This window comes from Lissotriton helveticus, chromosome 6, assembly GCF_964261635.1.
Source record: "Lissotriton helveticus chromosome 6, aLisHel1.1, whole genome shotgun sequence".
Classification (NCBI taxonomy): domain Eukaryota; kingdom Metazoa; phylum Chordata; class Amphibia; order Caudata; family Salamandridae; genus Lissotriton; species Lissotriton helveticus.
In genome coordinates this window covers 1948622834-1948637208 of record NC_136067.1, presented here as the reverse complement: position 1 = coordinate 1948637208, position 14375 = coordinate 1948622834, and the positions used below count along the sequence as shown (strand labels likewise).

The 14375-nt window shown below is 41.0% G+C and overlaps 1 protein-coding gene across 1 annotated transcript in view; it reads left to right on the top strand.

The window, feature by feature from the left end:
• Positions 1-9403, top strand: part of LOC144762943 (cysteine-rich secretory protein 3-like) — a 116091-nt gene extending 106688 nt beyond the window's left edge. Inside the window, exons 7-8 of the mRNA XM_078648243.1 lie at positions 3985-4073; positions 8977-9403. Coding sequence (XP_078504369.1) covers positions 3985-4073; positions 8977-8987 — 100 coding nt within the window. The 3' untranslated portion in view covers positions 8988-9403. The remainder of the gene's footprint in view (positions 1-3984; positions 4074-8976) is intronic.
• The last annotated feature ends 4972 nt before the right edge of the window (positions 9404-14375 follow it).

The window sequence follows — 14375 nt, the reverse complement described above, 5'->3', positions numbered from 1 at the left end:
GGTACTATGACCCGATCTGAAGCCGTTTTGAGACGGGTCCAGAATGTTGTTAAGGGTCAAATGTCGAGCCAGTATCTCGTTCACATGAGCCTCACTGGTAATAGGCTTTGCCAAATATTTGTTTCCTTATATTTGTTCATATAAAATAGGGAGTATGACTTATAGTAATGTGAAAGCGGTGTGTAACAAGAAGACTCAAACTTTTGTAAGCTGCACATAAGCAATGTTGACCTCCACCCCACCCTTTATGCCCAGCTAGAGTAGGTTTGAAAATAGTTCTTGCACACATGCCACAATGTTCAAGCCTTTCAACTCTTCTTTTAAATTTCCATTGGGCACATTGCCCCATTCCTGTTCAGCCAATTAAGCTGGAGATCCTTATGAGAGATGGTAGCCCAAGCGAGCTAATCTGCATCTAATTGCTTTCTGGGGTGCGTTTCTGTGGCTTCCAAGTGCTCGTCAAACACGTTAAAATCCTCCCAGACGTCCGCTAGCTTTGTGCACAGTTCATTGTGCAGCACCTAATTATTATCCGTAACTGATTTGTCTATTTCTGCATTTAGCACTTCCAAGCATGTCTTAAGTTCTTCCTTATTCAGAGCTGAAGACTTTATGGCCAATATTGCTTCTGGAATGATGACAGTTATTCAGGGGAGGGCGGGCGGGGGCGGCCAGAAAATCAATAATAATGTGCTTTATCTGTTTAGCTGACATATGCATGTACCTCTCACACACAGGGCTTGCTCAATGGAGATGTGCCTTGGACCTTCAAAGTAATCTTGAATGGCTCTTCGCCTTCCTCGCAGGCAGAGCACCAACTTTCAAAATGCCCCACTAAGCGCTGCAATAAGTTTACCAGTTTTTCCCAGCAGGGAATTGCCACCGTATTCAGACTTCCTTCACACCCAGTGGAGGAATTTCACATCAGGTCAGGGCTACAAGAACATATAGTCCGTTTCACAAGCTGGGCCACCTGATTAGCAGACCAGCCTAGTAACAACTAGAAACCTTAATTTGCACTTATAAATGCCACCTGGCATTCAGGGCTTTGCCTCCAACGTTAGTTCTAATGTTTCTCCACATCTCATTGAGTCAGCAAGCCCATGGGCTTTCTACTGCTACAAACCTGGCTGCCGGTGTGGGGCGCAACTAGGCCCATTACTGCAGTGGCACTGTGGCTGCGGCGGACAGAGGCGCACCAGTGGGCTCAGTTTGCCTGTACATTGGGTCCTCTGGACCCCAGCAGCAATTGCACTCTTCTGGGTCAAGGGAGCTCTGATGTGTTAGACCACTCTGGGAGCCATCTTGGAGCAGAGACCTTGAACTACGAGTATACATTATATTTTAAATATGAGTCTTACGTATATGTTTTCTGAAAACATCAGCTCATCAGTTCTGAAGAAATTTAGATTTAGAAACATCAATTTTAATTTTGGAAACATACCTAATTCAACCAAAAAGCTTTTATTCACTGCACTTAGGTGAGCTACTTACACAGTGACCATCAGCAGCCAAGCTAGGGGGTGCTGTGCTGGCATTCAGCATTTGTTAATGCTTCAGAGCTACATGGTTTCTTTTAGTTTTCCTATGGCAGTAACTGAACATAGATTTGCAGCGCGTAGAAGCCTCGCTTCCCTAGGAACTATTTTGACAGAATGTCCTGAACCATTGCAAGCCACATGGAACCAGCCCCGAGTTCATTGACGTATTGTGGGTGAGAAGAGTTGACGTTCTTCTGAATTGCCCATTAAGGTTACTGATAAAAGGGGCAGAAATATTTGCAGTCTTTAACCCCCCACTACTCAACAACCTGGCACTTTCGTTCTAATTGCTGAATACCACATAATTGAAAAATCCTTTAAACAACAAGAATAAGAGAGCACATTCTTCAGGGTTCAAGTCTCTGGACAATGGAGTACACATCATCTATTACATTTCTAAACTAAGCAAATGGGTCACAAATAAAGAGCATCAGACAGGAGAATGTTTTAATGATCAGACTCTAATGAGCCATATATATATATATACCAAAGGTTTCAATGCCCTAAAGTAATTAAAGAAATAAACTCAGTGTTCTATGAAACTCCAAAATAAATACAAAAATAAACAAACTTAATTTACCTAACTTGGATATTTGTTTACTATTGTGTAATGAGTCAGTTTTTTTTGCTGTTTTGAGTCTTTGCTGTTTTATTTCAGATATTGCATTTGTGTGGTCAATTATTGTTGGCCTTGAGTTCTAAGACTGTGACTAAAATAGCTTGTATCACATATATACTCTCATCAATTGAGAAATTAAGAGCCACATGTATGACTGAAGCATTTTGGTGACTTCATAATTGCGACTTTTTGTGACTCGAAATTAGGAAGTTGCAAAATGCGATGTACTAATGTGTCTCAGACACATTTAGCAATTCCAAATAGGTCACAAATGACATACCTTATTCATATTCATGAGGTAGGTCCCAATTTGAAACCTATTGGCGATTGCACAAAACACAGGGATGGTGGCCTGCTGGGAACAGCAGACTACCATGTCTCTGTTTCCTTTTAAGTAAAGCTTTTCTTTGTGAAATGCAGCCTATTTTATTTAATGGAAATCGGGATGCGTTTCAAAAAGAAAAATCAACATTTTTAAAAATTAGGCAGTGGTCCTTGGGACCACTGCCCGCTCTTAAAAACGTTTTGCTACCATTCACAATTCCCAGGGGACCCTTTCCTATTTGCGACTGGCTTACCACCTATTTGAAGTAGGTGGTAAACAGAGATTGTTTTGCGACCACATTCTCCCAAAATAGGGTTGGTGCATGCCGCTAAAACCGGTCTTACATGTCCCCTAAGTGTTTCATCCGCTCTGTCTTTGGTTTTAAAAGTTATTGCTTTATTGAGTTGGTTTGGGTCACGGATCTATTATGGTATCATTGTTTACTAATGTTGTGGTCCTTTACAGATAGGGTATAAGGGTGTTAATATGGTCCAAATCATTTGAATGTTCTGTGTGTGCATAAGCTCCCTTCTTTGAGAGTCCCACGTGGACTGATGGATTGGAAGATGTCATTGGCCCTTGTAAAACCTCCTAGAAAGGCATGGGTTTGGTTTTCGGCTAAGTCCTCATTATTTGGCCATAAGTGCTAGAGCATCCTTCCCCCTCTTAATGTCTATGTAATTCAAGTAGGGAGGAAAATGACACTCTTTGTTATTGCATGTACTTATTACTCAATATGGAATGCAGCACCGTAATTTTTTAGGTAAAACAGAGAGAGTAATAGGCATAAAACAGACGTTCCTTAAATATCCATGACACAAGATAGACCCTTACAGTCATCTGTTAGCAATATTAGGCAACATGGAAAACTAGCATTAATAACTATCTAGAAGGATTAGTACAAGTGACCTCAAGACACTGGCTCTCATACACCGACCTTTTCCATTATTTCACTTACTTCCCCATCCTCACACATGCGGTGTCCTACTTCCATAAACCCACGCAAGACACCATCACTCCATTGGCACTTTTACCCTTTACTTTTATCACCCGTTTCATTTTTATCCCTTCTCCCACTCAGATGTCCACATTACTGCTCGCGCCAGGCATAGGCTCTTGAAATGTGCCCATTAACTCCACCTCCTCTACCCATCCTCTACATCATCCACTGATGGAGAATACATCCTCTATTCTCACAACTCATATCCAAGTCTCAATCCCTACTTACATAGCATCACCAGCCTTACTTGTAGAACGTAAGTTTCGACCCAGTATGCCATCAATCAGAGCACATCACAGCCAAATTCATACAGACACTGGCAGAAAAATTAGTTTTACAGACAACTACAAAATTTGATAACTATATTTCAAGTAAATTAGACCTGCTCTCTAAAAAACGTTGTGACTTGAGCCAAAAGAGGTCTAGAAATGGGATGGCCAATGCTGATACCTGACCTGGAGATGCCCCTCAATTTTTATATTTCTTTCCAATGCTTTAGGGGAAATTATGCAGATAGAATTACAACACCATACACAAAAGGTATCCCATGCAGTAAATGCCCCGACAACTGTGACAAGGGACTCTGCAGTAAGTATATGAAAAGTATTTTTATTTACATTAAACATTTTAAGTTTCAATGAGCCTGCTTCATATCTCCACAATAAACGCAAAATACGAGCAATGATGTAAGCAGCATGTTGTATTATAAAGTCAAGCTTATATATCTTTTCAACAATTGCATTGTTTTGTATTTGAAAATACATCTGTTTCATTTTCTGTTCATCAGTCTTAGACTTGTATAGAATTTGGCTATTCCCTCTATCTGATATTTGAGGATACTGCTTTTATGCCAATGTTTTTCAACAGAAAGAATCTTTAGGTATGAGTATGTTTATGTCAAATGGTGTAAATGCATGCTTTATACAAAATGCAACTTAAGAATTATTTTAGCACTGAGAAAAAGTCCACAGAAAGCAAGGTATTAACTGAATGATTTTTTATGGACTTTTACGGAGGCAATGCAATAGCTATCCTTCATTTGGGACTATGCTTAATTTCTTAACCGTGTCTGCTGAAATCTATCAGACACTCTGTGATATTGGGTGACTGCAGGACTTGATACTCAAAAGTAACCTTTATTTTAGGTGACAACGAAAGAAAACGAGGCTTAGCCAAAATTGAACAGCCCTGAATTGTACTAAATATGACTGCAAAGTTTAAATCTATGTTGGCGAAATATATCCATAAAAAGTAACAATTGTTAAAAGATCTATGATTACATTTATTAGAGCTAAAGCTGAACCTAAACTAAATAGGCATGCTAATCTGGAGAGAGAGAGAGAGAGAGAACAAACTTGATGAGCTATCATTAGGTCCAAATACTCTGGTGCACATTTAAGCTGATTCTGTAAGGAATATGTTGGCTCATTCTTGGTATCTTGACCTAAGCAGCACAGCGTCCTCAGGGAAAGAGCTTTCAGAATATCTACAACAGCTAGTTACACAACAGTACTGGTAAGTCAAAGTGTAAACAATTTATCAACATATGATAAGTCTAACATTAAGGAAAGATGAACAAAAATTAACAAAAAAGAAACAACAGCAAAATAATAAATAAAAATAAAAATAATCTGAAGTCACTAAATGGTCTTAAAGTATTGCTCTAAACCATGGTGGGCCACCAAAAGAAGCAATGTCAAATCATGGCAAATTGGTATGATGGCTCAAAAAAACACCAACTAGAGCCTTAGAGTTTTGGTGATAACGGCTTAAAGCCAACTTGAGGGTGTCAAGTTTCTCGTTGGGAAATGAAAAACAAAGAGAGTTTGATGATGTTGATTAAACCAACACATAAGTGAGTTGTAGACGCGGTGCTCAGGTGATTCTGCATGGCAATTGTTTACTGAATGCAGTATTTACTAAAGCCTGGGCCCTATGCTATTTCAACAGACACAGTTTGACTCAAAACTAACTGAACGGGCAGAGTCCTATTATGTCCAAGATTCAAATTTAGGAAAACATGTAAAATAAATCCTGAGTACAAGCTGTAGGTTTCTCAGGACTTGTTCACATGAACCCAATGCAGTAACTTGGCTGGGACTCCTTTCTGCAGTTGGCCTTCAACTTCCTGTATCACCATGGGAGCATATTCCACTCTTTTACCTAGGTAATGGGTAAGTGTCCTCTCGTGTCTCCCTTAGTTGGTGAATGATTGGCGGGACCGCAGCATCCTGGGCCAGAGTAAACTTTGCGCTCTCAGGCTGTGGGACACCGCTTAGAATTGGGGCATGCTCTTCCATCCTGCTGATTCTTTTCTTGCTTCAGTGATTGCTTCTCCGCCATCAGGAATTGGAAGAATGGCTGGTTTCAGAGTAATGTGCTTGAGAGACATGTGACCTGAAAGGTTGTAAAGGCAGCAGTCCTTGCTATATAACCATAGGCACGTTCATACAGGTCTGATCAGAGATGGTGCACATTTTTCACCTGTTAAATACTACCCAAAGTAAGATGGGCACTGACCCTCTTCTTGCCAGTATCCTTTCACATGGGACAGCTGTTGCTTTCTAGAACTTGGAAAATGACTGGATTTAAAAGATAAACTGCACCGCAGCACAGTTGAAAGTACTTTTCATTGGCATCAATGTCCTCCTGCTAATATTTTTATACTGTTTCAAGTTGTTTTTCCATGATTCACTTTCTCTTTATAATGAACCTTCTCTGGAGTGTCCTGGTCCTTCCCTATTTTGGTTAAGGTTGATCCCTGCCTGGTCTCTCTTCTGTCTCCCATCTGCTTATCAAGGTGCCTTGCCTTTCTTGGAATATTTTTTGCTTTTGAGCCTTTCCCCCTGAAATTGACCCTTTGAAGAATACTTATGTCACATACTTTATAGTGGTTAGGCAAAAGGGCTACAGAAGTGAGTCACTCCTTCTTCAAGCAGGCTAGTCCAAGTGAGTTGGAACAGCCACTACACCCTGCACTTACAGATTGTCGTACCAGCGTCTTGCCTGGCCCAGCACTATGGATCCTAATTTGTAGCAACAACAGAGATACAGGAACTCTATTGGACTAAGACAGAACATTTGATACCCGAACCTTTGATTTTTTGGTAACAGCAGACATTTTTCAGGCGAACCTTCAAAGCTGAGGGACCTTGTACAATCCTTTACTGGAAATTTTAGATTTCGAGTCACATTTTTTTACATCAGCGAGCAAAGGTGGAATTTTTGATTGGCTCCATTTCGGAAGCTTGTCTATCGTGGGTCTTAATTCAGGTGCTCTCTACAGACTCATGTCCAGATTTTCAAAGATGCTTGAATGACCTGATCATGAGTTTTTGGCTGAAGAAGCTCTCTGACATAGAACAAGGCATTTACACTATATTAAATTATATTTTCTCGTTTAAGTCCGTTAGCAAATGAGATGATCTGAATGGAAACTGCCCAGATGACTTTAGCTCGCAGAGGTTGTAAGGACAAAATAAGGACAAGTTGATGAACTCTGTGTGACCATCTTTCATGAGGGACACCTGTAAAGATGTATGTATTACTGTACCTCTTTTCTTTTGCACTCTAACGCTTAAGAAACCCCAACGTTGATCTGAGCTTATCAGCTCCTTATCAGAGGAACCGAAGAAAAAGCGTCCTGTCAGAGCATCTCTTCAAATGCTGAAAAGGAAAGAGGACAAAGGGCTGGACTTTATGGGCCTCATGCATCACCTACTGAATGGGGACCTATGTGATCAAGAGTGAGAATGTGACAGTCACCTTGCGACCAAACATATTGGTCCTGGTTGTGACGCATACACGTCTTCTCTGTGTGACATCAGCATGCAATGTCACAAATTGTGAAATTACGTGCACATACTTACCATATGTGGCCCACTTACCTCGTGACTTCATTGCATATTGCAATCAAGTCACTACAGTTGGTGGTGTGCCTTGGGCACAATCAATGCATCATCCCTATGCCTGGGTTTGGTAGGTGTAGGGATTGTGATGCAGTGGGAGAGCAGCGGCAGCCAACTTGACAAAAAAAAAGTGGTTAATACACTGCATCAATTTTAAGGTAGTTGTTTCGGACGGAACGCCTACCTTACATATATTAAAATCCCAAGAGGCACAGGCTATTTTCACGCAGGTGCAGACCGACGCAGCCAGTAAAAAAGTGACACATCTATGTAAATATGGAGCAGATGCAGCTCTGCTGTTGCGTCAAAAAAGTGAAGCAATGGCCATGCAAGGCGATGCAAGGGGCTTGTAAATAAGCTCCTATGTGTGTTGTGATAACCCAGCACATATGGGGCCTTATTTATGATTGAGCACTAAGCCAATTTGCGTGGCTTAATGCGGCCTTGTACACATCGTTGCCCAGTTTTTTGCTTTCAAGGGCTTTGCAATGGGTGTTGCTGTGGGAGTTTCCAGCATCACCAATGGCTTTTTGACACTGTCCCAGATTTACAAGGAATTGGAACTCTGGGACACTGCCAAAAATACCTTTATTTCTCCTTGTTTTTCCTTTTTCTATGTGTGCTGCATTATGCAGCATAGAGTGAAGGAGAAAAAAGACTCTTGTGATTGCTTTTGTGAAGGAAGGTGTCCCTTTTTGCACAAAAACAATCATCCCTGCAACGCAGGTACCCTGCACCATGGCAAAAAGGTGCCTGCTTGGCACATAACAGCCCATTGTTCACCAGCCCAGGGGAAAAGGTCAGGAATTTGATAGATACAGCGCATTCCTGTTCTTTTCTTTTGTCATAGGGCAGCACAGCAGGAAGGCCACCGGTAATGCCCTACGGCAAAATGTTGTAAATAAGGCTCATTGTGTGAGAATATCTTGTTAAGCCACAGAGAAAAGGAAAAGGGCAGAGCTGTCCTCTGCAGGACAGAAAGTGATGAGTGTACAGCAACAGAAAAGGCCCAGAGGGACAGAACACAAGTTAGCCCTTCACTCCCATGCTTCCAGTTGCAAGCTCCTCGCCCAGGTACCACCTCACACAAGTCTCCCTCTCCTTCGCTGCACATCGCTTCAATCCTTGGGAGTACAGATGGTCAGCAGGGCTTCAAAGTCTAATGCCAAAAACTCCTAAATGTTTATTTAAATACCAACGGCAGGGTAAAAATAGAGACGGAAACATCAAACATTGTGCACTTTGCTGATGACCTGAGGTGTATCTATCATTGGTGCAGCAGGTGCAGTGAATGGCCATCTGCACCTCAGTTATGACTGTATTTTACTAACAAACGAGGGAGGAGAGGGCCATTTCTGGTGCCTACATAAGAGCCCATGATACACTACTAGGCCACTGCTCTTGACAGCATCTACAGACAGCAATCTCAAATACCGCCATCTATTTAGGTACAGGCTCAGGTGCGCAATAATCATTTGCTTCACATGTTGCTAATACATGGACACATATTTTGCTGTATACAAATATTTGTGCTGTTCATCCCACATTCCTCCTGCTAAATGTGGGATTTGTTCTTTCCCTAGCCAATTCCTGATCACTCAAGAACAAGGCTGCTAGCTGTGGGGGTGTCATGTGCACGGCATGAAGGCAAACAGATTGATGAAGCGAAAACACCAGCTACAGCATTTATTTGTATTTACCACAGGTGTAATGTCCTAAATTCTTCAAACCTGTACTCATTTGAGATGTTCTGTGATATGTAACCGGAATTATCTAGTTCCTCAAAATTTCACATTGTTCCTACATTAGTTTCCCAGTTGCCAGGACTCTGATTTGTAGATTTGATTTTCCTGGTAGTTTTAGTTTTCTCAGGTTGTCTCAGGTGAAAGGCCTTTAAATCGCAATGTCCTCATAGGGCCTGGAAGAATGTACTTTTAAAATGTAAAGTACAAGTAGTGGTATTTTATGTCAAATTCTATTCCTAGTGAATTGTGATCTTCTACACTTATTTAAAATGTTACCTGTGAATGTGTCAAAAATATATACATTTGTTGCAAATACAGACCTTATCTTGAAGAAAAACAATATTAGGTAATCAAATAGTAAAAAAACTAAAGTCTTGGCAAATGCCAAATCAATTTCGATAAAAACTGCTTCCATGGCATATGTGGGGTCAACAGATCTGTAGGATTTCATATTTTAAAACCCTACCCTGTGTGTGTCGCTTTCGAAGAAATCAATGTTGGTAATCTTCTCAAATTGTTCACGCCAGAAAACAATGTTTATTGAATCACTGGATTAAGCATTACACAGATAGAAAATAGGTATTAAAATGTGATATCCATGACAATCCAGCAGCCCACAATGTACATGTCCATCTCCTGAATAATTTTGATTGCAAACAAAATGAATACATTGTTTGACTTGCATTACATTTTAGTAAACCTTTTTGGGAAACAACTGATCATATCATGATATGAAAATATTTTTGTCTTACATTCAGAACTTCTGTATTATCAAACTATGGGGCATATCAACAAGGCGCCACGATAAAATTATCACGCTTTAGCGTCCGTTTTCGGGTGAAAAGCGGCGATAATTTTATCGCATGATCAGCAATCGCGTGAATCCATGCCTCAGCGCCTGTTTCCTCAAGTAAACTCGAGAAAAGTTGCTAATTCCAATCAGCAATCAGGGCGCAAACCCGCAAAGGTAATAATATCACTAACCGCACTTATTGCAGCTTTGTTTACGCCTGCTCCAGAACTGACTTACCCATTACATCTAATGGGAGGTGGATTGTAGTGATGAGCCCGCCCTGCCCTATCAACAAGGTTCTGATCATTCCCGTGCTGAAATCGATGGATTTCCTATCGCATTGGAGATAGGCATTGCTGATAGCGTGTAATCTCTGGAATAGAATCCAGCGATAGCCGGTGTTAAGTTGAAACGTGCTAGGCGCGCTTAGCGATGTTTATCGCTACTTGTTGCTGATATGCCCCTATGTTATTATAATGATACAGAACTTGGTATTGGGGTTTTGCCATTTTATAATGCTGCAAATGACATATTACTACACAATTACCAGCACTCAACATGTTAGCTTTCGAAGAACTCTGGTTGTCTCAGACTTAATCTGTGGTCTTTTGGCCCAGCAGAGCTCATTGCAATACATGCTTAAGTTACTTAGCTCTGTTACAGGAATATGTTTTTCAAACTGCAAAGACATTTTTTATGCTATTAATCTGAATATAAATCAATGGTTGTCATATAAGAAAAAGAAATTATATAGAATGACTCAAGCTACTGAGATTAAGTGTCCAAACTCAGGGCACTTCTTGTTGTTGTGTGGTTCAACCAAAGCTTGATGGAAGCTCACTGTGCTGATTCACTGCTTAACAAATCAAACATTCTTCTACTTGTGCTTGATCTGTCATCAGAATGAGATGACGTCGAAATTTTTAGAATGTTGTGGTTTTTATTAATTGGCATACACGTGTCCCCTACTTTACTTTTCATCTGTGAATTAATAAACTGAAGCTTATTGTTTTCATTGTTCTGTTTAAAAATATTTCTCCACTTATTCAGCCAATAAATTGTTCAGCATTTTCACCTGATTTTGTGTATTCATTAAGAATATCTGCAAACTGAGGCTTGCTATGTAAACACCACAAATGTAAAATAAGGAAAGTAATGGAATTTACATGCAGACTTCTAAACATGGTGGCCATGTGCTTAAAATAAAAAATAGAAATTTGAACATGTGACTTTTAGGTCACACAGAGATATTGGCAATGAATGCTTAGACAACAAACTTTATTAAACCATGTTCTCAATGTTTCAGTTCTATGTTTTAATAAGTATTGGCAAAGCCAATTGGTGGGTTTCCATTTTCATTTTTAACTCAGACCGGCTGGCTTTGACCATGTTTGCAATACTATCATGATCCAAGAACACAGATTCACAAGCAAACCTTTCCAACTTTCTACGTTCTAATGGATGTCACCTCATAATAAAATAACCTTCAAATTTGAAGTTTTCATTAAATTATGGTGCTCTCATGGATGATTCAGAAATGATTTGTCCAGAGTAGAAGCATAGCCTGTGGAGTATGAAGCATGTTAGAAAGAGCTAACTAAGTGCATCTAAAGTATCAACAGCTGAGTGCTTGAAAATCAGTTGTGATGAACAACAGTCTTCGCAGTATTTGACAAAGGCTGGGGTCTCTAAGGTTGAGCGAATATTCAGATGCATATTTAAATCACATAGAATTCCTGGATGGCTATTGCGTACAGTGAAGTGCATCAAGTATTTCAAGCCCAAGTTAATAGAATTGGAGTGGGGGTCCATAAATATATATCTTTGAAAACAAGTGGAATGGGGAGAGCAAAGCAATTGATGAGCTGGGCTGCAGAGGCAACAAAGAATGAGGGAGAGCTAGGGGAGGCGCAGGGGAAGCAACACTTTGTGCGAGTCATGGAGGGGGATGGAGCAGACTGGGAAGGTAGAAGAGATAAAGCAAAAAAAAAACACATCCACTCCCATGGAGTGCTAAAGTAAAGAAAAATGTGGTTATTGAATGCCCACCACATCAGAAGTGGAATATTAAGAATAACCAATCAGAACAATGTGAAGCCTAAATGCTTCTGGGTGGGACAAAAAAAGAGGAAAGAACGTCAGAGCATCAAGAAGTGTATTTGAATTTGAATTTGAATTTTAAAATATTTATTAAGCGCACTTATACCGGGGCGGTTTCATGGCACTGGACAGCGGTGTATCAGTGGAGGCGAGGATGGAGGCTAGGCTGCTGCAGATCTAGAGAACAGGAAGGTCTTGAGTAGTTTGTGGAATTCCAGGTAGGAGGATGAGGTCCTAAGTGCAAGAGGGAGCGAATTCCAGAAGGATGGAGCTAGCACCGCGAATCTGGCCCCCCCGGACTTCTGCTTCCTGAATCGGGGGACTGACAAGAGAGCGTGGTGAGCGGAGCGGAGCTCTCTAGTCGGGAGGTAGGGTGAAATGGCTTCACAAAGGAAAGCGGGGGCAGTCCCGGACCTAGCCTGATACGTGATGCAGCCCAAGTGGCTAGTGAGACAGTCACTTGAGGTCATTCAGTTGTTAAAAGGGCTGAATGAAAGCCTACTCTATGCATAAAGGAACCAATAGGTCTGGCTAACAAACAGCTAAAGGTATCTGTAGTTCAGACATAAAATTATTACAAACTGCTCAAATAGATGAGGGTGCTTTTAAAAGATACAAACTGGGAGTAGCATGCTACCTCCTTTCACCCTTCCCATAAAAGGTGTGGTTGAACTGCTCTGACTTCATTTGAAGGGCTTCTTTAGGAACTGTAGTGCCCGCTAGGGGCCTTTTTTATGGTTGCATGTTATGTGTCCTGGAAGTATATAAAAAGCACACAAACCCATTATGTTAATTTTAAAATGCTTTGTTGATATAATAATTTTGACATTTGATTTCATAATGTAATCAAAGGTTTTTCTATCTGCCATATGTACACATTGTAAATTAATGTGTAGTATTTCTTAGCGTGTGCAATAAATTAACTCTTATTTTCTAAAGAAAAAGCACTGACTGGTCAATGAAACAACATCAGTGTGGCAAGAAAGATCAACAGTTAATGGCTACCAGTTAAGATTAATTAAAATAAACACTTGAATTTCAAACTTAAGCAATGTCAGAATCGCGGCTCCAGGGAATTATGCAGGTCCAGAGCTTGAAGGTGTCTCCATGTGATGCAAAGTCAAGGGCATATTTACAATAAAGTGGCAGAGTCTGTTGTTAAGCCAAGAAGGCTAACCTCATGCTACGTCACTTTAGAAACGCAGGGTTGCACCATATTTAATTGGATAGGACGCTGCCTTGCATTTCCCCCTGAGCTGGCACTAAATGTACCTGCCTAGCGCCAACACAGGCACTCTTACATCAAAAGTGCACGGGTGCCCGTATTGAGGGGAAGATTGTTTATGTGCAGAAAGGTCCACCTTCCTGCACATAAACAATCGTTAAATGCCGTATTGTAACTTCTATGTGTGCTCTTTGATGCAGCACACATAGGTAATACTTCTCTAAGGGTAATGCACACCAGGCCCTCCAATGGATGACCCGGACAGCTTAACATGACAAGATATTATCCATACTATAATTTTGTACTACACTTTCTCTCTTTTCAGAAAAGCTACTCCCTTCTTCAAACCTGGTGGCACTGGTTAGTTCAGGCTGCCACAGATACTACAATTGACCTTCCTTTGGTCCTGAAGAAGCGTACATGTTGACCATTATATATGTCCATTAGGGACATATAGCCAGCTACAGGGGGACATAATATCCCCTAGAGCAGCACTACACACTTAACAATGTCAGAGGATTACCCTAATTAATAGTACCGACTCGCCCTCCAGTCATTTTTTAACACACCACTTTGGACTTCACTGCCACTTACAGCCACGCACCCAAACGGCTTCTCATAAAAATATCTCTGATAAAGAGACCCTTCGGGGGACCCATAGGGCATTGCAGCGCCGGCCCGACGAGGAGCAATGCCCAAATGATGAAGATTGACATAATTTGGGGTGTGTGAGGGCATTATGATGAGGACGCACTGTCCCCCACAGATAGAGTAGCACATGAAAAAAAGTTTCTTCCTCTTTCATCCTCTACAAGGAACAATGACTCCCTTTGTGTACTAGTTACTTTTCGGGAGCAAGCGTCACTGGCCCTAATAATCAGCTCCTAGTTAAGTATGGGCGAAATTTGCGAATTCGCGATCTGCGAATTCATGCGAAATTGCAAAAAAAGTCTGCGAATTTTCCAGCGAACTCGTGGATTTTTGTGCCATTTGCACAAATATGTGACCACGTGTGCCTGTAACTTTGCCAGAGCGCCAAAAGGCGCCGAGGTCCCTTGAGTGAGCTGGACATTATAGTGGGGATGGGCGGGAAGACGTTTCACACCGCTAGTGTGTGGT